We start from the raw sequence: 23,117 nt of genomic DNA on the forward strand, positions 1-23,117 counted from the left end.
TATTTCATGTGTATTATTCCATTTTTTCTGCTTTAAACTTTCATAATAATAATTTCAAATTAACCATCAATTTTTTTCTTGTGTATTTTACATAAATAGCTAGCAAATAACTAGCAAATACACTGCTTTCCCCAGCTTTCAAAATGTATTAATAATAATAATAATAAAAATGATAATAATAATAATAACAACAACTATTATTATTATTATTATTACTGTTATTTCAAAATCTAAAAATTACTTAGTTTAAACAAGAATAACAATATTGAGTATATAGTCATATTTGAGTTGCTAGTTCATCAAGCTGTGTGTTCATCTGGTCTTTCTCTGCAGCGTTCTGTGTGTTCCAGACATGTGACTCAGTCTGTGAGGTTGTACAGGAGTGTGTGTGTGTGAATACAAATGTGCATTGCTCACAGTACAGTAGCTCACGCTGTGACGTGCTGAAGTGCGTCTGGAAGTAACGTTGATTCAGTGCCGCCATTTCTCCAGCGTTTCTCAAGCAAAGCAGTTTTTCAGAAAGTGAGTCATGTGAGTGTAGACGTGCTGATTGGCTGAGCCGCCGAGACTGTGGTCTTCATCTGTGTACCACTGACACACACAACACACACACAATGACTATCACACACATGCTAAACATCCAACACTGCTTTAATAAATCACACTGCAGGACAGTTGTGATGCGCAGTGTTAAATACAAATATAAGATCGTAATATATATTATATTAAGCATGTAAAATATATATTTTTAATAGGCAACATTTTAGGGTAAAACAATTAGCCCTCCTGTGAAATAAATTTTTATTTCTCAATTGATGTTTAAAAGAGTAAATACATTTTCACTGTATTTCCTATAATATTTTTCTTATTTCTTTTAGTTTGTCTGGAATAAAAGCAGTTTTTAAACAGTTTTTTTATGGTAAATATTTTAAAAACAATTATATCACAGGAGGGCTAATCTTTTTAATTTATAACATACAGTTCATCCGGAAAGTATTCATAACGCTGGAGCTCAGACAGAGTGACCATCGGGTTGATCACCTCACCCGATCACTCAACTAAGATGGCCAGCCAGCTCTAGGAAGAGTCCTGGTGGTTCCAAACATCTTCCACTTACTGATGATGGAGGCCACTGTGCTCATTCTAACTTTCAGAGCAGCAGAAATTTTTCTGTAACCTTCCCCAGCCTTGTGCCTCGAGACAACTCCTGTCTCGGAGGTCTACAGACAATTCCTTTGTCTTCATGCTTGGTTTGTGCTTTGACATGCAATATCAACCCTGGGACCTTATATAGACAGGAGTATGCCTTTTCAAATCATGTCCAATCAACTGAATTTACCACAGGTGAACTCCAATTAAGCTGCTGAAACAACTCAAGAATGATCAGTGGAAACAGAATGTACCTGAGCTCAATTTAGAGCTTCACGGTAAAGGCTGTGAATACTTATGCACGTGTGATTTTTCAAGTTTTTTATTTTTAATAAATTTGCAACAATTTAAAAATCTCTTTTTTCACATTGCCATTATGGGGTATTGTGTGTAGAATTTTGAGGAAATAAATGAATTTAATCCATTTGGGAATAAGGTTGTAACATAAAAAAATGTGGAAAAAAGTAAAGCGCTTTGAATACTCTCCGGATGCACTGTAAATAAACCAAACTGGCATAATGATGCCTAAAAAATCTACACAAAAATCACTGGAATAAATACAAATTGGAAACACACTCAGTAAGAAATCAGTGATTTAAAATTGAACAAATATTTCACAATTTAACTTGTTTTTGATCAAATAAATGCAGCCTTGTTGAGCAGAACAGGCTTCATTTAAAGAACAATTTCATTTTTCATTTTATGATTGTAGTAAATAATAAAAAACTACTACACAACATCATATACTTTTTAAATACATTTACATTTATTAGATTTAGATTTTAATTTGAACAAACACAACACAAATCTGCTGACTTACCATTGTGTCAAAATCCACTTGTTCATCCACGAGTGCTTTTGAGATCTGAGCTGCTTGCTGGAAGTGAACATTATCTAAAAAAAACAACATAAAAACCAAATGAAAGCCTTTAGCGCCAAGTCACCCGGGTTATTTTATAGATATTTACTTAAATAAAATGCATAATAGGCTCCAAAATGGTTTATAGTACTGCTGTCAAATGATGAATTGCATCTCAAGTTTGTATTATACACACAATATTTATGTGTGTACTGTATTTAATTATTTACATTACATATTTACATAAAATACATAAATATACAATACATAAATATACTATAAATGTATTTTATAAATAGAATTTGCATATATGTAAATCAATGTATTGTATATTTATGTATTGATATTTATGTATTTTGTCAGTCAGAATTATTAAACTCCCTTTGAATTTTTTTCTTTTTTAAATATTTCTCAAATGATGTTTAACAGATCAAGGAAATTATCACAGTATGTCTGATAATATTTTTTTCTTCTAGAGAAAGTCTTATTTGTTTATTTCGGCTAGAATAAAAGCAGTTTTTCAATAAAAAAAAACATTTTAAGGTCAAAAATAGCCCCTTTAAGCTAATTTTTTGATAGTCTACAGAACAAACCATCGTGGTACAATAACTTGCCTAATTACCCTAACCTGCCTAGTTAACCTAATTAACCTAGTTAAGCCTTTAAATGTCACTTAAAGCTGTATAGAAGCATCTTGAAAAATATCTAGTCAAATATTATTTACTGTCATCATGACAAAGATAAAATAAATCTTCTCTCCATTTAACAGAAATTGGGGAACAAAATAAACGGGGGCTAATAATTCAGGGGGTTTAATTATTCTGACTTCAACACAATAATATACAAGCATGCACAAATACATTTCATAAATGTTAACTTTTATTTTGGAGGCGATTAATCATTTGACAGCATTAAAGATCAAGAGATTATAAAAAATATTTGTGGATATTTTTTTTTTACATTTACAGGATCAAAAAATATTAGTTGAATATCAAAATTAGACTTTTACATTCATCTTAAATGTACTTAATTTAAAGGGATACTTCACCCATAAATGTAGGTTCTATCACTATTTACGCTTCCTCTACTTGTCACAAACCCGTCTGACGTTCTTTCTTCTGTTAAACACTAGAGAATATATTTTAATTGATATAAAAACTATTTTAAAAAAATCCATACTATTCGTTTTTCCTACCATGGAAGTCAATGATTGCCCATTTCTAACATTCTTTAAATTAACTCTTTTTGCATTTAACAGAAAAAAGAAACTTATAAAGGTTTGGAACAGGCTGAGAGGGAGAGTAAATAGAGAGTCAATTTTCACTTTTGGATGAACTACACCCATAAAAACTGTAGTGTCTCACCGTCAGCGGTGCCGTGCACCAGTAGATACTGCACAGATTTAAAACTCTTGGCTCTTCCCGTCACTGTGGAATTCTGCAAAATTCATAACATCCCATAAACACTGGTGACGCAGAGCTTGTGCTTTCTCTCGTGAGTTATTTTAGGACTGACTCACGTTTACTGACGTCATCATAGTAAAAAACAACAACGTCATTAGACAATTTTAGAACTTCCCAGATAAAAACTTACATCATAAAAGGCCTGATTCTCTGCTGGCGTGAGCATGTACCGCTCCGTGTAGATAGAGTCTGAGGGGAAATTACAGTTTTTACATGACATGAAGGACAGTGAAATTGAGAGCACAATATGTATTGTTAGACATTTTATTGTACTTTTGCAGTAACTTACTGGAAGCACTGTTGCCAGCAAGTTACCGCAACTGCCCCTTTACAGCAACTTACCTGTAAATGTGTTTTACAGTAGCAGGGCCCTACCGCAATTTCATTTTACAGTAAAATAGCCTTCCCACAACTTCTTTTTATGGTAAAATGCCATATAATTTACCACATTACAGTATGACAGTTTTTACAGTACTTTTACTGTAATTTATTTAAATTTTACACTAGCAGTACAAAACCTTTATTTTTAGTATTTACTACTGAATATAATAAATTCCAAATTAATTCTTTTCATTCACTGTCACATTTATGGCTGGAAGGGCATCCGCTGCATAAAACATATGGTGGAATAGTTGGCGGTTCATTCCACTGTGGCGTCCCCTGATAAATAATGGACTAAGCCAAATGAAATACTGCAAATTCCTAATATACAGTAAGTTACTGTAAATGTTTTAAAATCACACAGTGCATATTACAGTAGTAAGCTGTAAAGCAGGGATTCTCAACCGGTGGGCCGCTTCACTAGTGGGGCTCAGCGATCCTGCAGGTGGGCTGCGAGATAGCTTAAAATTAACTTAAATATTACACTATAATTATTTGATATCATTATTAAATACGTCATATTAAAATGATAGTAGTAACGGCATTTCCCGTTTTCTGTGATTGAACAGGCTAATTCGGCCTGCAAAAACAGCCTCACTGTTAATTACAGACTAATTGTGGCTTAAATTTCCAACCGCTGCAAGTCAACTGGGACTACGTTCTCAGTTGTATAAAGCAAACAGTCACGCAAATGTAAAGGTAACGATGATGAGTTATAATTATGGGAATTAAATAAGATTACAGGAATTTTCCAGGATAAATAACAAATGGGTGGGTGGCTGGAGATGGGTTTCAAATACGGGAGACTCCCGGGAAAACAGGAGTGTTGGCAGGTATGCTCACACATACACTATGCACTCTGACTACTTCAATCAATTTTGTTGATAAGCTGTGCTAGGCATTTCACTATGTCTCGCGCTGAACACTGTCAGTGTCGACTAATCGCTACAGGCTGTCATCGGTCCAATTAGCGCAGATTAGCTTTACGCTAAAGAGGGGTTTGGGAACAAATGAATCGCTGAACGATTTATATGGGAGTCGCTGGGATAATTAGGTAAAATTAACCTTGCATGCATATTAGATTGTTGTTGGAGACCCTTACAACCAAAATATGACCCCATTTTATGTATAATAGGCGCTCTTTAATGGATATAAATCAATAGAAGTCAGTCTAATTCAAAGTATCAGCAGTTTTTTGCTATCTTCTTTAGTCCTGTCAGGTTCCTTTACTAAAGAAAAAGCCCAAATGCTCTGCAGATATAAATAATAACTGAAGTAAAGAATTCAGGAACTTTAAACCTGTCTGTGCATTTTTTTTAATTAAGAAAAAAAAAATCTCTCTCTCTCTCTCTCTAATAAATGAAGCTTAAAAATAAGTATTTTCTCTAGACTGTTAGAAAAAGGTAGGCCTCGAAGTGAAAAAGGTTGAGAACCCCTGCTGTAAAGAATGTTTGTTGTATTTTGCTGTTTTTTTTTTTTTTGCAGTAAGTAACTGTAAAATTGCGGCAAAGTCTAAAAGTGCGCAATACATACCATAATATTCCCATTTAGACACCGGCGCGACAGCCATACCACATTTAAACACTCCACTTCCAGCTCCCAGGACCATTGAAGTCACGTAACCTCCATATGACTGCAACAAAGATGCATGAATTTACATTACATTACAAAATATCATGTGTCATACATTTAAAAAAATATTGTTGTTCATAATATTAAAGGAACACTCCACGTTTTGGGGAAATAGGCTTATTTTACAAGTCACCTAGAGTTAAACAGTTGAGTTTTAAATATTTTTGAATCCATTCAGCTGATCAACAGGTCTAGCACTTTTAGCTTAGCTTAGCATAGATCATTGAATCGGATTAGACCATTAGCATCTCACTCAAAATGATCAAAGAGTTTTGATAATTTTCCCATTTGAAGCTTGACTCTTCTGTATTTACATTGTGTACTAAGACCAACGGAAGATGAAAAGTTGCTCTTTTCTAGGCCGATTTGGCTAGAAATTATACTGTCATTCCGGCGCAATCCGCTTTTAAGTGGTGACATATGGGTGACGTATGGAATACTGCTTCCGGGTCCTGTTGCGCTTCCGCTGGGTGTTCTTCCACATCCGATTGCTTCAGCTATTTAAGCCCAATCCCAATTCTACCCCTTTGTTTTGCGTGTGCACGCCAAGGGGTAGGGGTGTCCCAATTCTCTTTAGCTTGAAGGCGTAGGGCTAAGGAGAAGGAATGAAGATTTTTCAGGACCACACTCGAAACCAAGGGGTAAGAAAATTTCCCAGAATACACCAGCCACAGCGGCAGCATTGCTGAACTCGGAAGTAAGGAGATCCACAAATTAGTATTTTTTGTCATAATTACGAATTTTTACGACAAACAAACACGTTTTAATATATTCATAACTGCGTTCATGTTTTACCGTCATGCTTTAAAAAAAACGCTAAATTTCGTGATCTATAATCCATTATAATAACTCCTGTACAGCAGTCCCACAACATTCTGACACTTGATGACACTCGAATACCCTGTCAGTAATGTCTAGTGGCTGAAAATGAACTTTTTACAGTGTTGTTTTTGTGTGTTTACATAGATACATACGTACAGTTACAATCTTTTTGTCACATTAGATCGTTATGATAATATAATATATGCCTTCAGCGATTTCCTGAAGATAAACACCAAAAAAAAAGCACAACTGGAATAACTACAGCAGTCGCGATCGTCTGATCTCACATAAAGCATGAGATCGCGATGACATCTGATGACGTGTGCAGGTGCTGTAATGCTGTCCCAATTCTTAGGGGTAAATTTTGAAGCCATTTCCCTTCACCCTCAGTTGTAAGGGCCAAGGGGAAGGGGTAGGGGTACAAAAATAGAATTGGGATTTGGCCTTATTCATTCAGTTTACCCGCGTCAGCTAAGAAAAGTTTTCGACTTGACTGACTGTTCCCGCTGAATTAAGAGAGAAGAGCCGATCGCTCTCTCTTTGCTGAAGTTCACTTCGATGGTGCTGATAAGTGATAACGGAGCTCTTTGGAATGAATCTTAATAAAAACGTGTTGTTGTTTTAGTAATGCAAGCATAATGTAAACAGATGTAATCAATTCTCTAAACGTGCTCAATTATTAGGCCTAATAAATATTTATATTCTTTGATTTTTTTCCGTAGACATTTTTTTTTTAAACATAGCACATATTGTATCGTACCAAAACCCTAAAGCAGTAATACATACCGAACCGTGAGTAGATTGAACTGTTGCACCCCTAATTCCTAGATATAGTTCAAAGCCAGTACAGTTCCCAGACATATCAGCCTAGAAAATAGCAACTTTTCAGTTTCTATTACGCTTAGTACATGATGTAACTACAGAAGAATCATGCTTTAAATAGCATAATTATTGTCATAATTTTTTAGCGAGATGCTAATGGGCTAATCCAATTTAGTGATCATTACTAAAAGTGCTTCTACCAGACCTGGAGATCGTCTGAACGGATTCAAAAATGGTAAAACGAAACTGTTTAACTCTAGGAAAAGTTTTCCTTTAAAACAAATAAAATCTGTGGTGATTAAACTTACCCAGCCCCAGATGGCAATCCTGCTTTTATCTATGAAGCCCATGTCGATAAACTGTCTAAAAAAATGGAAATAAAACAGAGAAATATTTATATTATAGCTAACTTTACTACTTTTTTTGCTGCAGAGACATTAGAACATTCCTCAGTGGTCGCTAGAGTCTTCTTAGTTGTTGTCAAGGTGTTACTAGGGTATTGTTTTAGACTTTTAGGGCATTGCGCTGCTCTGGGTGGTTGCTAAGTCCCTGCTAAGTAGTTCTGAGTGGTTGCTAGGATATCAGTAGAGTGATTTGGGTGGTTGCTACAGTGGGTGCTTTCCAAGGGTTGTCTGCATGGTTGCTAGGGTGTGTGAAAGTGGTTTCTGAGGTGTTCTGGGTGGTTGTTATTAGGGTTGCTACCTTAGGTGGATTCCAGGGTGTTCCGCATAGGTGCTAGGATGTGGGTGGTTCCTAAGAGGTCACTAAGGGGTTCAGGGTAGCTGATAGGACGTTTCTAGTTTCTGAGGTGTTCTTATTGGTTGCTTGGATATCTGATTGGTGAAATGCGTGGTTGCTAGGGTCATGCTCATTGATTTCTGGGGTGTTCTGAGTGGTTGCAAAGTGGTTTCTAAGGTGTTCTGAGTGGTTACTGGAGTGTTGTTAAGTAGTTTCTAAAGGTGTTCTAGGGTTTTTCCAAGTAGTTTCTAAGGTGTACCGAGTTGTAACTAGGGTGTTGCTAAGTGGTTTCTGAGTGGTTACTGGGGTAATGCCAAGTAGTTTCTAAATGACTTCTAGGGTGTTGCTATTTGGTTTCTGGGGTGTGCTGGGATCTAAGTTGTTTCTGATATGTTTGGAGTTCTAACTAGGGTTGTTGCCAAATGGTTTCTAAGGTGTACTGAGTTGAAACTATGGTGGTTGCTAAGTGTTTTCTTGAGGTGTTCTGAGTAGTTACTAGGATGTTGCTAGGTACTTTCTAAAGGAGTTCAAGGATGTTGCTATGTGGTTTCTGGGGTGTTCTGGGGTCTATCAAGGGTGTTGCTAAGTTTTTTCTGATGTGTTTGGAGTTCTAACTAGGGTGGTTGCTAAGTGGTTTCTAAGGTGTACTGAGTTGTAACTAGGGTGGCTAAGTGAGTTCTGAGTGGTTAGTGGGATGTTGCAAAGTACTTTCCAAAGGTGTTCTGGGATGTTGCCTTGTGGTTTCTGGTGTATTCTGGGTTATAACAAGAGTGTTGCCAAGTTGTTTCTGATGATTTTGAGTTCTAGCTAGGGTGGTTGCTAAGTGTTTTTGAGGTGTTCCGATTGGTTACTGGGATGTTGCTAAGTACTTTCTAAAGGAGTTCAAGGGTGTTGCTTTGTGGTTTCTGGTGTGTTTGGAGTTTTAACAAGGGTGTTGCTAAGTGGCTTCCAATGTGCTCTGAGTGGTTACTGGGGTAATGAGAAGTAGTTTCTAATGGTGTTCTAGTGTGTTGCTAAGTGGTTTATGGAGTGTTAGGAGTTGTGTCTAGGGTGTTTTGAGTTGTAACTAGGGTGGTTGCTATGTGTTTTTTGAGGTGTTCCGAGTGGTTACTGGGATGTTGCTAAATACTTTCAAAAGGAGTTCAAGGGTGTTGCTAAGTAGTTTCTTTGGTGTTCTGAGTTGTTTCCAAGTGGTTTCTATGGTGTTTCTGAGTTGTGACCATGTTGTTGCTAAAAGTGTTTTCTGAGGTGCTCTTAGTGGTTACTAGGGTATTCCTGAGGAGTCCTGAGTGGTTACTAAAGTATTACTAAGTAGTTTCTGAGGTGTGTCTATGTTTATAGAATGTTGCTAGATAGTTTACAAAGTGTTCTATATGTCAAGAGAGTCTATATATGGATCCCTCAATGTAAAAATCCCTTCTCCTCAATAAGACACTCAGTCTGAGCATTCATTCTGTCTGTAGCACACGCAAAATAACAGTGGATTGTTCCCATTAAAGCAGCATGGACACATATTTGTACCTAGCAGCTGTTATCTGATCCTCGACTTCATAAGTCCCGAGTCGTTTGTAGAGGGCATGCATGATTTGGTCTCCTTGGTAACCACTTCCTCTCCCATCAAAGCTGGCGACGATCACCCTCTCAGTGCTGGCCAAATATGTGGACCATCCCACCCTGAAGCGGAAATCTGACTTCTGACTGCAGGGCCCCGCGTATCTGCAGGATATGAGGAATCAAGACTGCAGCCGCCAGCAAACCAGATCACAGCGCAAAAACACATCAAGCAAAGTGGAGCTAGCTTACACGTCAATAAGAAGAGGATATTTTTTGGATTTGTCGAATTTGGGAGGCAGAATCATCTGGTACCAGAGGTCTGAGAGGGAAAAACATAACAGATTAGGGTTTAGAACAAACTTATTTTCATTTTTATTTCAAACCCATTTCTCTGGTCTTACCAAACTCTCCGATCTTTAGCTTGCCATACATATTTGATGGCATTGCGATTTCCTGCAGTTTATCTTCCAGTGCGCTGTTGTTTTCAAGAACTCTCAACTCTGAAATATTTAAAGAAATTAGGAAGTAAAATGAATATCAATTTACTGATATTGACAATCCAGACAAAGCTGATAATTTTATGCTGACAAGCAATAATATTTTGTATATATACAGTAGTTATACATATAAACTATTGTGTGTATATATTTATACAACAGTTCTGTCTGGTTCTTGAATCTGATATCTGCGATATTCTGCCAGTAACAGCACTTTTCAAGCGTTTTATTCCGCCCACATACAGCGACAAGCAGGAGGACACTTTACAGTTTGAAAAATATAGCTGCTGTTGGGAAAAATAATGTACTTTTGAGGCTTTTTTAGTCGAGAATGGTTTTGTTTATATTTTAAAATATTTATAATTTCTGAGAGACATTGAGCAAAGACGGTTGATGATGTTCATCCACAAGATGGCGACTTATTAAACTGGTAAATGACTTTCTAAGTCAATCTCTCACTTTTGTATGCTGTAGTGCTGTATTTGTACCATAGTAATATTGTGATCTCCCGATTGCAACAGAGAAATACTGGGAAATCTCTATAGACTGATGGCATTTCATGCCGTTCAGCCTTAAAACGTGAGCAAAATCACCTGTTTTGTCATCTCTTTAGATATTATGCTAGAGAATCAATCAAATATTAGCTCTAAATTGATATTTGTGAATTATCAACGGCTTCTGCTGTTCTAACGTCAGCTGCAGATGTGAAGGAATGGCGGAAGAAAGTAGTTCCCCTTACAAAAGGGTTTTGAGACGCTCTGTATTTGATTTTCTTTTTTATACACACAATATTGCTGTCGAACTGTTGTATAAATGTAATATCACATGAGTAGCAGTGCAATGTGGCTGAATATCGTCATTGGTGGGACACTAAGACACTTGGCCTGCGGCCTCATGCACACCTCCCACCACTAATATACAGCCACATCGCACTGCTACTAATGTGATATTGCTAGACACACACAATATCAGCTTACATAGACATATTTAAAAGTCTATATTCACTACATTGTCAAAATAATGTAAAAAAATATGTTTGTAATGTACAAAATAGATAGATAATAGATAGATAAAATAGATATTCTAATATACATATATAAAGTATGAACGTTTTGTTATACATGTAAGTGCAAATGTAAAAGTCACAACAAACTAAGTTGTCATAAAACATTTCAATCTTAAATAGAAAGAGGACCATAATGAATTCATCTTAGAAATATAGCGGTTTATTTTAATATGACACATGAATAGGGTATATGCCGAGCTAGTATTTTACCCATACTGATAAACTTCCGGTGACCTGTTATTGCGAGTTTTTTTTTCCATTTTATACAGATCCTTTTACAGCATCGATGTTGTAATGTAACTAAATTACATTCAATAGAATCAACTTTGGCATTCATTTAATTGTTCAAGAGTAAAACGAGACAAAAAGCTGTTTACTCGCACGCGCCCGTCAGAATCGGCAGGCTAGCGCAGAAGCTCCATTGAATATACTGGGGTAAAATAAATGCTCATATTATAAAGACATGGCGGGGGAAATGTTATTTAATGCAGTGCCTCGTGTACAATCTGAGACCCACTTTACATCAGATATCACTCAGCTAGTGGAGATTTTTAAAGAAAACAGACCTTAAATGTGCCGATTTTTGCATTGGCATACAATTGACCGGAAGCGCTTAACCCAGGTTACTGGCAAATTCAAAGTCCTATTAGCATGCTTCGGCATGTACCCTATTACGATTTATAAAATATCTAATATCGGCTGCTACCAACACATTTAACTGAGATCACCACAATAAATACGCATCACCAATAAATCAATTATAAAAGCAGCTTCTAAATATACAGAATAAACTAATCAATAAATGCTGAAATCAGAAAGTGTTATGTATTCATTTTTAATCTGTGTGCTAAACACTACCAGCATTAATGAAATAGCATTTTTTAAATGTCTAGCAATACTGTACCTGCTTGGCTGTTTCTCAGTGTATACAGAGGCAGTCCAGGCCCTTGAGAAATAAATGAAAAGAAATTTGGTATCGTTTCCTTGGTTTAACTTGTACTTTGCACATACACAAGTGGACTGCCATTATAAAGTTAATATGGGGTACCGGAACAGCTCATGAGGTAGTAGCTTCCTTCAGTGCTAAACATGGCAGAATTATATTTGCAGCGATCTGCATTTAGCGAACAGGTCAGACACTCTCTCTCTGAATGAGAAGCACCATTTATCGTGATTCTGCAGAAAGAAAACACACAATTTATTCACTTTGAAAATATTACAGTACAATATCTAATTGATTTCAGATTGTGCCACTTACTTGTAAACATTCCTCTGGCCCGGACTCTCATTATGTTCATTACTCACAAAGTATCTGTCAAGAATAAAGAAAAAGGCAGTGAGCGGAAAATAAACATCAAAAAAGTGAACAAATGAAAGAAGTTTCTAGTCAATTTACTTACAATGCATTATTTGTGACCTTAAGGATGCTAATGACCTCCCACTTCCCTCTGGTCAGAAATATCCTTTGTGTCTAGAAAACAATATGGGACAATATGATGGAATTATAAGGGGAATTTCCTAATAAATGTGATTGATTTTTGTGCAAATAGATCAATATTAGTTTTCTAAGCACAAAAGTAGAACATAAATAAAAGCAAAATCAAAATTTTAATAAAATATTACATTAAATCCATATATAAATATGAATTACAAATGTATCCAGCAGATAAATAGATATATTTTTATATATCAGAGGTAAATAAAAAGTTAGATTGCAAAATTCAAGTAAAATATTAATATAATTATTATTAAAATAGTTTGTAAACTCACTCCAAAGAAATAAGCAAGGTGCTTAAAACGCTCATCGTTACTTAAAATGTAATAACAACTGTCTCCATCTGGTCGAAAAACAGGTTCATCTGGAGAAAACTAAAACACACACACACACTTATTATTGTGCAAAAAAATTGAATTAAAAATCTATTCATAATTCTGTAAATTAGACAGTACATACCCGACCAACCCAACCTGTGCTGCTTGTGATGATTTGGCTCTGTGGAGTGAATGAATGAGTGAATAACAAGGGTATAAATTAAGGAGTGAGTAGATGAGTGAGAGAATGAATGAGGGAATAAATGAATGGTTGATTGAGTGAATGAATAAATGAGTGAGTGAATAAATGAATGGAGGGAATAAATGAATGAGTGAGTGAATGGATGTGTGAATGAATGAGGCAATACATGTATGAGTGAGTGTATGAAGGAATAAGGGAATAAATTATTAAGTGAATGAATGAATAAGGGGAATAAATTAATCAGTAAATGAAAGAGTGAGTGAATGAGGGAATACATGAATGAGTGAATGAATAAACGAGTGAGTGAATTAATGAATAAATGAGGGAATAAATGAATGACTGAGTGAATGAACGAATTAATGAATGAGAGAATAAATGAATGAGTGAATGAATAAACGAGTGAGTGAATAAACGAATGAATTGGAATACATTAATGAGTGAGAGAATGATAGAATAAATTAATGAATAAATGTGTGAATGAATGAGGGAATAAATGAGTGAGAGAATGAATGAGTGAATGAATAAATGAGTGAGTGAATGCAGGAATGAATGAGGGAATAAATTAATGAGCAATTGAATGAATGAGTGAGTGAATGAATAAAGTGAATCAATGAATGAGTGAATAAATTAACGAATGAATGAGGGAAAAATGAATGAGTGAATAAGTGAATGAATGAATGGATGAATAAATGAGGGAATAAATTAATGAGTGGTTGAATGAATAAGTAAATGAATGGAGTGAATCAATGAAGGAGTGAATGAATAAAAAAGTGAGTGAATGAATGGATGGATGTGTAAATGAATGTGGGAATAAATGAATGAGTGAATGAATAAACGAGTGAGTGAATGAATAAATGAATGGAAATAAATTAATGAGTGAATAAATGAGTGAAAGAATAAGTAAGTGAATGAATGGAGTGAATCAATGAATGAGTGAATGAATGGATGTTTGAATAAATGAATGAGTGAATATACCAGTTGTATTGGGATTTCTTGAAGGATTCATAATCTACACTTTTGTAGCTGCACTTTTTTGCTATTATATTAATATTAATAATTAAAAATGAAAACTCTGACAATTCTCAATTAAAACAACAAAAAAAGCAATTATCAAAGATTTTGCTTCATTGGATTTCTTAAAATATCCACAATCTACACTTTTTATTGTTATTATAACATTTATGACTCAAAATCAAATCCTACTAAGTCTAAAACTAAAATAGTCTATAATAAGTCTTAAATGGTAGGACATACCAATAAACTTTCGGTCCAGTTTCCATCGTTGAAGTCATACGAATTCAAAACGACATAATTCTGTGTCCTTTTCTGCCACTGCACTGCGATTCGCTGGTCTGACGCCCATGTGACACTGCTCAGATAGTGCTCTCTGGAACAAAACATCTTTATTTTAGGTAAAAATCACCATTATATCTGACCGAAAAACCCACAAACAACTTCTAAAACCCCTTACCCTGCACCAACATCACTGGGAACCGAGACTTGCTTGATCACGTTTGTGTTTGTATCAAAAACGAACAGTTTTACCGTTGGGTTTGGAGTTCCAGCCTTGGGAAAAGATCAATGGCAATATCAAAAACTGCATACAATAATTTTTAAATCACATTATGTGTTGCAAATCTTGATGTTTTTTACCTTGGGATATGGAATAAAGACAGTTTCTGGATATTGCCCTTCTCCAAAATAAGTATACTCAATATTGTGGACTTCTGAATCGTTAAATTCGGCGTAGGCCACAAACGTCCCATTTGGTGACCACCATAAAGCAGAATTAGTGGAGAACATTTCCTCTGCAGGGAAAAGGGATCATTAAATGATGTTTTAGAGTAACGTGTGGATCAACTGTAGCTTTAAAGTCTGCGTGAAATCAACATGTACAACGTTTATTTTGCTAGCCCACATTGTTAGTCTTAAGGAGAACAAACAATTCTTGCTAGTTAATCCACTGGGAACTAAATGTTTGTTTTTGTCTTTTTTTTTTTTATCTTCCACTCTGGAAGACCAGTCCTTCTCTGATAATGTCTGGGTGAAATATGCTTAGTCACACCCCTAAAACCATTAGTTTGCCGCAAGTGAAAGATAATTGGAGGAACGCAAAAATAAAGCCCCGCCCACTACTCAATATTCTGAAATTGGAAATATCTCATCATACTGAAATAAAAGTTTACAGCGACTTCCAATTTATGCAAAATTTAAGTCATCTATATGCAAATGAGCGCTGTTATGATTGGCTAACATTCCTCGTCTTCATTAAATATGCATTTTTTACCCTCATACACCCAGTCAGGAACGCCATTAAGGATCAGGTTATGAGCTCCGTTTGTAGTAACCTGCTTGAACGCCGAGTTGGGAGATTCCTTCACATAAACGTTGTATTTCCACACAAATGCCTGTATAGATTTAAGAAACATATTAATTTGGATTTGTTTGAATACTATTCAATTATAAGTGTTCAATTTGAATCGTATATCAGCTGAAGGTAAAACAAAGCATGTTCCAAAAAAGGTAGATTTTGCAATATTTACCAATGATGTGGTCACCTAAAATTACAAAATTAATAAAACAAGTGCAATAAAATACATCTAAACTTCTAAAAAGTTAATTAAAAATATAAATAAATGAATAAAAATCGAAAATGCAATGAAATCTTAATCTACAACCTAAAAATAAAATGTGTAGGTAATTAGTGTATTACAGATCGTACTGAATGACACAGAAAATAAGATATTTAAGTATACGTGTCTTTAAAAACGTCACTAATATAACTATATAAATATATATAACTACGTGAATAATAAAACATTATAATATTATTATTATTATAAACTTCTACTTCACTAGAAGCATGATCAAACAGTATTATCATGTTACAGTGCTACTTGCTAAAAATTAGCTTGTAACTAAAAAGGCTGTTTAAAGATACTAACTCACTACTCATCGTTAACATCATTGCTCCTTTTATTTATTAACTCTGACTAAATTATTTAAACATATAACTGATAGAACCAAAAAAGAAAGAAAGAAAGAAAGAAAGAAAGAAAGAAAGAAAGAAAGAGAGGCATTTAGTCATGCTATGTGTTTGAAACGATTAGCTGCAACAATCTTATGTGAGCACCGTTAGCAACACAAGCTTATCAACCTGAAAGAACAAACTTTAACAACACAAAGTCAAACATTTATCGAACAATGATGTGACATTAACTAGCTAACTGAAGACAGCATAGATAAAGTTTTATGAGTTTTACATGATAGCGTGTTGTACTGATAAGATACTCACTAGCTTGTGGCCGGTTGGAGACCATGCTAAGTACTGGACATCATGCGGGATATCTGTATTTATAAAATCCCTGAAATAGAGCAAGTTAGACAGCTTTAATTAATACAAAGTGATCAATAAGTACAGATGGGGTGTTGAATTATTTGAAAATAACGCACATACTACATTATACTAGTCACTGTATCACACTTAAAAACACAATGATGTATTTCAAAACATTTGTTAGGTTTTTGTAATCAAAGCTCAAAATCTGCCTGAAACTACTTTAGATGTGCGTTTATATTAAAATATTCGTCAGCCAATCAGAATCATTTACCAAAACTTCCCCCAAATAAATACGCGACACAGAGATCCATAGCAAACTGTTTGTTGGCATTAGCCGTTAGCTAGTTAGCTCAATACACTAATTCTTAAGCAAATACACTAATAAACACACCTTTTTTCCAGGTCGTAGATGGAATATGATGCAGTATAAGTGTGTCTCCATAGCTGGTAAAGACACAAGTCATCATTAAACATTTAGAGGACAGCATCAGATTATTAATGATTGATTAAGCATCAAAGCGTTTTATTGATTACCTTAGTGTAGTTGCTCAGAAAACAGACGTATTTTCGATCGGCTGACACCAGGTAATCAAACGCTGCCACACGGGCCTGATAACATAAAAGAAAGGATTAAAAAAAAAACAGCTGTAGTATATATATTTATTAAGGCTGCACGTTTTTCTTCGATATACTGTATGCTGCGATATGAATATAATTTAACATAAGATGACCTAAATAACTCTACGTGTAAAGAAGTCATACATCTGCATAAAACATTTGTAATGAAACATTTTGTAAGCATAGTTGAAAACAATAGAACAAAGATTTTTTATTGTTTTGTGTTTTATGGTTTTCTGTGGAGTCTAAGAACAAATTCAGCATTAATCAGATAACATTGTGTTGTCTTCATTGTATAAATAATTAAATACAATTTAATCTTGGTTAAATCTCTAAACTTTAAAACAAAATTTTCTGGGTTTATATTCGCTTGATATCTTAGTTACAGTTCCTTTAAAACACATCCAAATGAAAATCTTTCTCTCTATTAGGGTTCAAATTTGCGATGACTCCACAAATCATGCGGATCTTAAAAGTTAATTAAAAATATAAATAAATGAATAAAAATCGAAAATGCAATGAAATCTAAATCTACAACCTAAAAATAAAATGTGTAGGTAATTCGTGTATTACAGATTGTACTGAAGGACACAGAAAAGAAGATATTCAAGTATCGGTGTCTTTAAAAACGTCACTAATATAACTTTATAATTATATATAACTACGTGAATCATGAAATCATGAAATGTGGTTCCTGGTCATTGTAAATCACACAACTCAACATTGCAAATCATGCGATGTGACTGTTGCATATTCGCACATTGCGATATTGATGCTAAAACAATATATTGTGCAGCCCTAATATATACATATAAGATTTCAGCGAATTTACGATTTTCAACAAAAATCTCTTTAGTGTTTTAGTTTTAGTGTGTGTGTGTGTGTGTGTGTGTGTGTGTGTGTATATATACACAGTTGAAGTCAGAATTATTAGACCCCCCCCCCCTTTGAATTTTTTTTTATATTTATGAAATGATGTTTAACAGAGCAAGGTATGTCAGAGTATGTCTGATAATATTTTTCTTCTGGAGAAAGTCTTATTTGTTTTATTTCAGCTAGAATAAAAGCAGTTTTGAACTTTTTAAAAACCATTTTAAGGTCAAAATTATAAGCCTCTAAGCTAATTTTTTTGGACTGTCTACAGAACAAACTCATTATACAATAACTTGCCTAATAACCCTAACCTGCCTAGTTCACCTAATTAACCTAGTTAAGCCTTTAAATGTCACTTTAAGCTGTATAGAAGTGTCTTGAAAAAATATCCAGTCAGATATTATTTACTGTCATCATGGCAAAAAGAAAATAAATCAGTTATTAGAAATGAGTTATTAAAACTATTATGTTTGGAAATGTGGTGAAAAGAATCTTCTCTCCGTTAAACAGAAATTGGGGAAAAAAAAATAGGGTAGCTAATAATTCAGGGGGGCTAATAATTCTGACTTCAACTGTGTGTATGCATGTATATATGTATATATGTATATATGTATATATATATATATATATATATATATATATATATATATATATATATATATATATATATATATATATATATATACCTACATTTCAAAGTACTATTACATTTTACATTGCTTTAAAATTAAAGATCATCTTACAAATATCTGTTGGTTCACAAATTCATTTCCGTTTCCTGTGGTGGCATTGAACAGAAACACTGACCCTTCTCCAGTCTTGTGAAAATACTCATCATCTACAGGAGAAATAGTACAGCAAATGATTGATTGATTATAAATCACGTCAATATTCAATCTCTAAGGTTTATTTACTAAAAGTACCAGGTGTTTTGTAAGGAAAACAGTAACAACAGCATATGAATTTGCACTTTTAAGAATTTACCAAGAAAGTATCAATGTACATTTTATATTACAGCAAGGCATGGGCCGGTATAAGTATGTTATGGTATGATAACCTCAGATAAAAATATCAGTTTCACGATATCAAGGTATTGTGATTACAGCTCTAAAATAAGTTCTTTTTCAATGTCTTAGTAAAAAACAACACATTTTCCCCATTGAACACAATATACAGTATTTCATTTGACATTTTTTCAATTGACAATTCACATTTATAATATTTTGGAACAGTAAACATGTCAGGCTAAATAATTAAAATAAATCATTTACTTCTGCTAGCTTCATTAGTTTCAAAAAACACATTAAAACCCATTACATATACCTTAGGAATGGTATAATAGAAATTTTTTGTCGTTTTAAAATCTTGAAACTGGTTATCGTCCCATGCCTAATTACAGCCATGCTTGTATTATATATTTATTTATATTCCAATCAGTAATTCTCTGAGTCCCATAATCTAAATTTGGCATGCAAATAAATGCAGTTTATACCTGAAACCCATCGCATGTTATATGACTTGGTTCTTCCAGTGCCATTGAAGTAATCTTCTAGAGTAAAAGTCTTCTGAGGCTCACTTTTATCCTCTGAAAGACATATAATTTCACATATTTTATTTAATGCCATGCCAGCAACAATGGCTAGTTTCATGGCAACGATTCATTAAGATCAAATACAACAGAAAACAACAACAATATACAAGATTTTAAACATTAATATATGATAAAGCGTTGGTAAAACATTGCTGAATATCCTTTTAATTGAGTTTACTCAACAATCTGCCGTCATTAAAAGCATAACAGTCGAATAAAATGTGTTTAACAGGGAGAGGAATTTAGCAAAACAAACATTGAGTGTCTTCTCTGATAGATAGATAGATAGATAGATAGATAGATAGATAGATAGATAGATAGATAGATAGATAGATGTCATAATATATGTTGTAAAACACATGTATGTGCATTAGAAAAGCACAATGAAGTTCCTGTACAAAGTTCAGATTGAGGATGATAATGGCTCAGATAAGAGCTGCTAAATGCCCTGCGTCTGAAAACACTGATGTCAGCACTTCTGCAACCAATCAGCTGTGACGTGCTAACTATAACTAACATTAGCCTACTTCATCGAGTTATAACCCATAAAACATGACAAACAGTTTGACATTTACACGTTTAACATGAAGCCATGCGCAGGCAGCGCAGCTCAGGAATAATCAACACTAGTATAAACGTATCCACATGAACGCGCGCGGATGAAATGTAAAAATAATCCATATGAAATCGCCTACCTTTGAGGAGAATGGCAGTGGGAACGGCTATTAAAACCACGATTACCACGATTCCAAATGCTGCTAAAAGCCACTTTCCAATCTCCTGAAACATGACAAGAAAACACGAATTAAAAAGTCAGATTTCAATCAGTAGTGCACTCAATAACATGACACTCTCCAAATGCGCTTTTACGCACAGCTCTCTACCAGTTAAAGCGTACTTTTACAAAGTGTGCACACAATATTTGTACTATGAAGCACTTACTGACCATCTTAAGAGTGAAATGTGAAAGCCTCGGTTCTGAAATCCGTTATTATCCAGCACAACTCGGTTTGTCTGTTGCGCGCGGACGCTCCCGACAGTTTATCAGAGCAGCAGGAGTGTTAAATATTACCTCAACTTTGCTTGTTAAGGAAACAATAAACTGGCGACTGATTAAAGTTCGCATTCCTGTTATAATCAGCGAATCAGTCATTTCTACGTAATGCTTGTCAACTACTAATGAAGCAACTTCCACAAAATGAAAAAAGAGTTTGACTCGTTTCCACTCACAACATGACATGTTGTTTCATTTTTACATTTATATAATAAAATGCCCCGCATCTGCATGATTGTTGTATTACAAGCCGTGTGAGAAGTACACCAGAAGCGTCTGTGTTGTTGTATGTGATTCGCGAATTGTTCTGTTGAACCGATTCGTTCGAAGTGACTCACAAAGGATTGTAATATCGTATTATTGTCCAAAATCTATAAATAATTATTCATGTTTTTAATTAGTTTTGATAATTAACATTGAAACACTATTCTGTGGTATGGCTGAATTGTTTGCTGGTTTTTAGAATATTATTAATATTAGCCTAGTTTGTGTTCCTTTAGTTTACATCTGTGGACACTTTTCAGTGTTGTTGGACACGTCTAAAAGGTATGTATTTTTCTGTAATAACAACCGATTAAATTAATAATAGCGGTTTATTTGGGATAGTGAACAATAAATTAATAATACATCACAAATTTTAAAATAGTGATTCAATATGCTATTCGAAATAAATATGCTAATCTGTTACTCCACTGTTCTTGACTGTTTGCCGCCATCTTGCGACTGATTAATAACAAGTAGAAATTTGTTTAAGTTGGTATGAAATTAAAATTTGCTCTTCATTCATTCATTCATTTATTCATTCTCATTCGGCTTAGTCCCTTCATCAGGGGTGGCCACAGTGGAATGAACTGCCAACTCATACACACTCATACACTATGTCCAATTTAGTTTAATCAATTCACCTTTAGAGCGTGTCTTTTCTTCATTTCCTTTGGGGGCGGGGCTATCAGGGCATGTCTCTTTTCTGTCCAGCTTTCATTCATTTGTCATCTTCCTTCATTTTGTTAGCAACGCCCATCCTCCAACCATCCAATCAGTTTCCAAAAGACAAGATGTTCTGTGTGTAACTGTTTAGTTTTGTGGCAAGTAGTAGCCTAGTTTCATTCATTCATTTTCTTTTCGGCTAGACCCTTCATTAATTAGGGGTCGACACAGCAGAATGAACCGCCAACTTATCCAGCTTATGTTTTATGCAAGGATGCCCTTCCAGCTTCAACCCATCACTGGGAAACACCCATACACTCTTAATCACACACATACACTACAGACAATTAAACTTATTCAATTCACCTGGTGCATGTCTTTGGACTGTGGGGGAAACCGGAGCACCTGGAGGAAACCCACACCAATACGGGGAGAACATGCTAACTCCACACAGAAATGCCAACTGACCCAGCGCTACCCACTGCGCGACCGCACCGCCCGTAAGTAGTAGTTTAATAAGTGTAATAATGTACACAGAATAAAGCCCTTCAGTCTTCAGCGATAAGTCAGCTTTATTTTACGAGTAAAAAATGTATTGATGTACATTCTTCCTTGCTTAACATACAATCTTTAGACCACGTCACTAAAGATATAATAATTTGTATATAGATTCCTGGCCACCCATTTTATCATGATCTCGTGAGCTAATACGTCATTACCACGCCAAAAGTAACTGAATAACATGCATGGAGAAAATTTAAGATGAAAGTGCCATATTTGGGCATGGGTGTAGCCTTTGATGTCACACTTGGGCTGCGTCTGAAACTGCATACTTCCATACTATATAGTACGTTAAAATCAGTATGCGAGCTGAGTAGTATGTCCGAATTCATAGAATTCGAAAATCAGTATGCGAGAAGTTCCCGGATGACTTACTACTTCTGGCGAAATTCTGAAGTGTGCATCCCATGCACGCTGCGCTATCCCATGATGCCCCACGAGAGAATTCATGAATGTGAGTGAAGCGACGCAACTGATGCTGGTAGGTTACGTGACCATGACAAAATGGCGGATGTAGTGCGTCCGAATTCCATTCATACTGCTTACATTCATACTGTATAGAACGTACTTTTCTAACGGCCGAGTAGTCCATTTAAATTCAAATGCAGTACCTACTGAGTAGTAGGCGGTTTCGGACGCAGCCTTGGACACCCACTGCAGGCTGCAGCTTGTAAACGCTTTCACTAAAGCCGCTGTTACCGCCCCATAAGCCACTTTTCCACTGCACACGACATTTGGGCGGCTGTCAGAATATGCCCCCGTGTGGCGATCGCACAGAATTTTCAGTGTCGTGCACCATGGGAGAGAAGCTAATTCTCGTGGTGTCCGAAATAAAGTGCAAAAAGAGTCTTTATTCTTCGTGTGTTCACCATGGTTGAATGAATGAATACTAGAAACTCATAGACCTCTAAAAAATTTGGATGAATGTGGAGACAGCATTAAAAATAATATTTTTTATTACTCATTTATGAATATAATTTTTTTTTAATATAGACTTTTTTCTGATTAAAAAAAATTAACGAAAAATAAAAGCCTATTTCTCATCTTGCGCGCATGGACCTGCTTGGACAACACTGGAATACATCACATCCGGTCGGCCGGTCGCATACGGTCTAGTTGCAGGATTTCAAATATCTTAACAGATCCGCAGCTCAAA

The 23,117-nt window shown here is 35.0% G+C and overlaps 1 protein-coding gene across 1 annotated transcript; it reads right to left on the reverse strand.

Moving 5' to 3' along the window:
* Positions 1–13: 13 nt before the first annotated feature.
* dpp4 (dipeptidyl-peptidase 4) lies at positions 14–20,490 on the reverse strand. Its single transcript, XM_056448402.1, has 26 exons — positions 20,366–20,490; positions 20,115–20,199; positions 19,321–19,413; positions 18,572–18,666; positions 16,872–16,946; positions 16,729–16,781; positions 16,293–16,362; positions 15,285–15,405; positions 14,651–14,805; positions 14,469–14,563; positions 14,252–14,384; positions 12,938–12,976; positions 12,754–12,852; positions 12,384–12,454; positions 12,242–12,295; positions 12,032–12,159; positions 11,888–11,929; positions 9,822–9,920; positions 9,670–9,739; positions 9,388–9,582; positions 7,437–7,491; positions 5,386–5,485; positions 3,602–3,660; positions 3,373–3,445; positions 1,970–2,043; positions 14–591 (listed from the first exon to the last, which is right to left on the reverse strand). Exons 1-26 carry the CDS (start codon positions 20,366–20,368, stop codon positions 499–501), a joined length of 2,229 nt encoding a protein of 742 aa, XP_056304377.1. The 5' UTR covers positions 20,369–20,490; the 3' UTR covers positions 14–498.
* Between the last annotated feature and the right edge of the window lie 2,627 nt (positions 20,491–23,117).

This window comes from Danio aesculapii, chromosome 22, assembly GCF_903798145.1.
Source record: "Danio aesculapii chromosome 22, fDanAes4.1, whole genome shotgun sequence".
Lineage (NCBI taxonomy): Eukaryota > Metazoa > Chordata > Actinopteri > Cypriniformes > Danionidae > Danio > Danio aesculapii.

Coding starts and splice junctions, on each gene's coding strand:
- dpp4 (XM_056448402.1), bottom strand. Junction 12,160..12,241: donor GGCCAGAGGAATGTTTACAA/GTAAGTGGCACA, acceptor TTCTTTCTGCAG/AATCACGATAAATGGTGCTT. Junction 9,921..11,887: donor ACTGAGAAACAGCCAAGCAG/GTACAGTATTGC, acceptor TAAATATTTCAG/AGTTGAGAGTTCTTGAAAAC.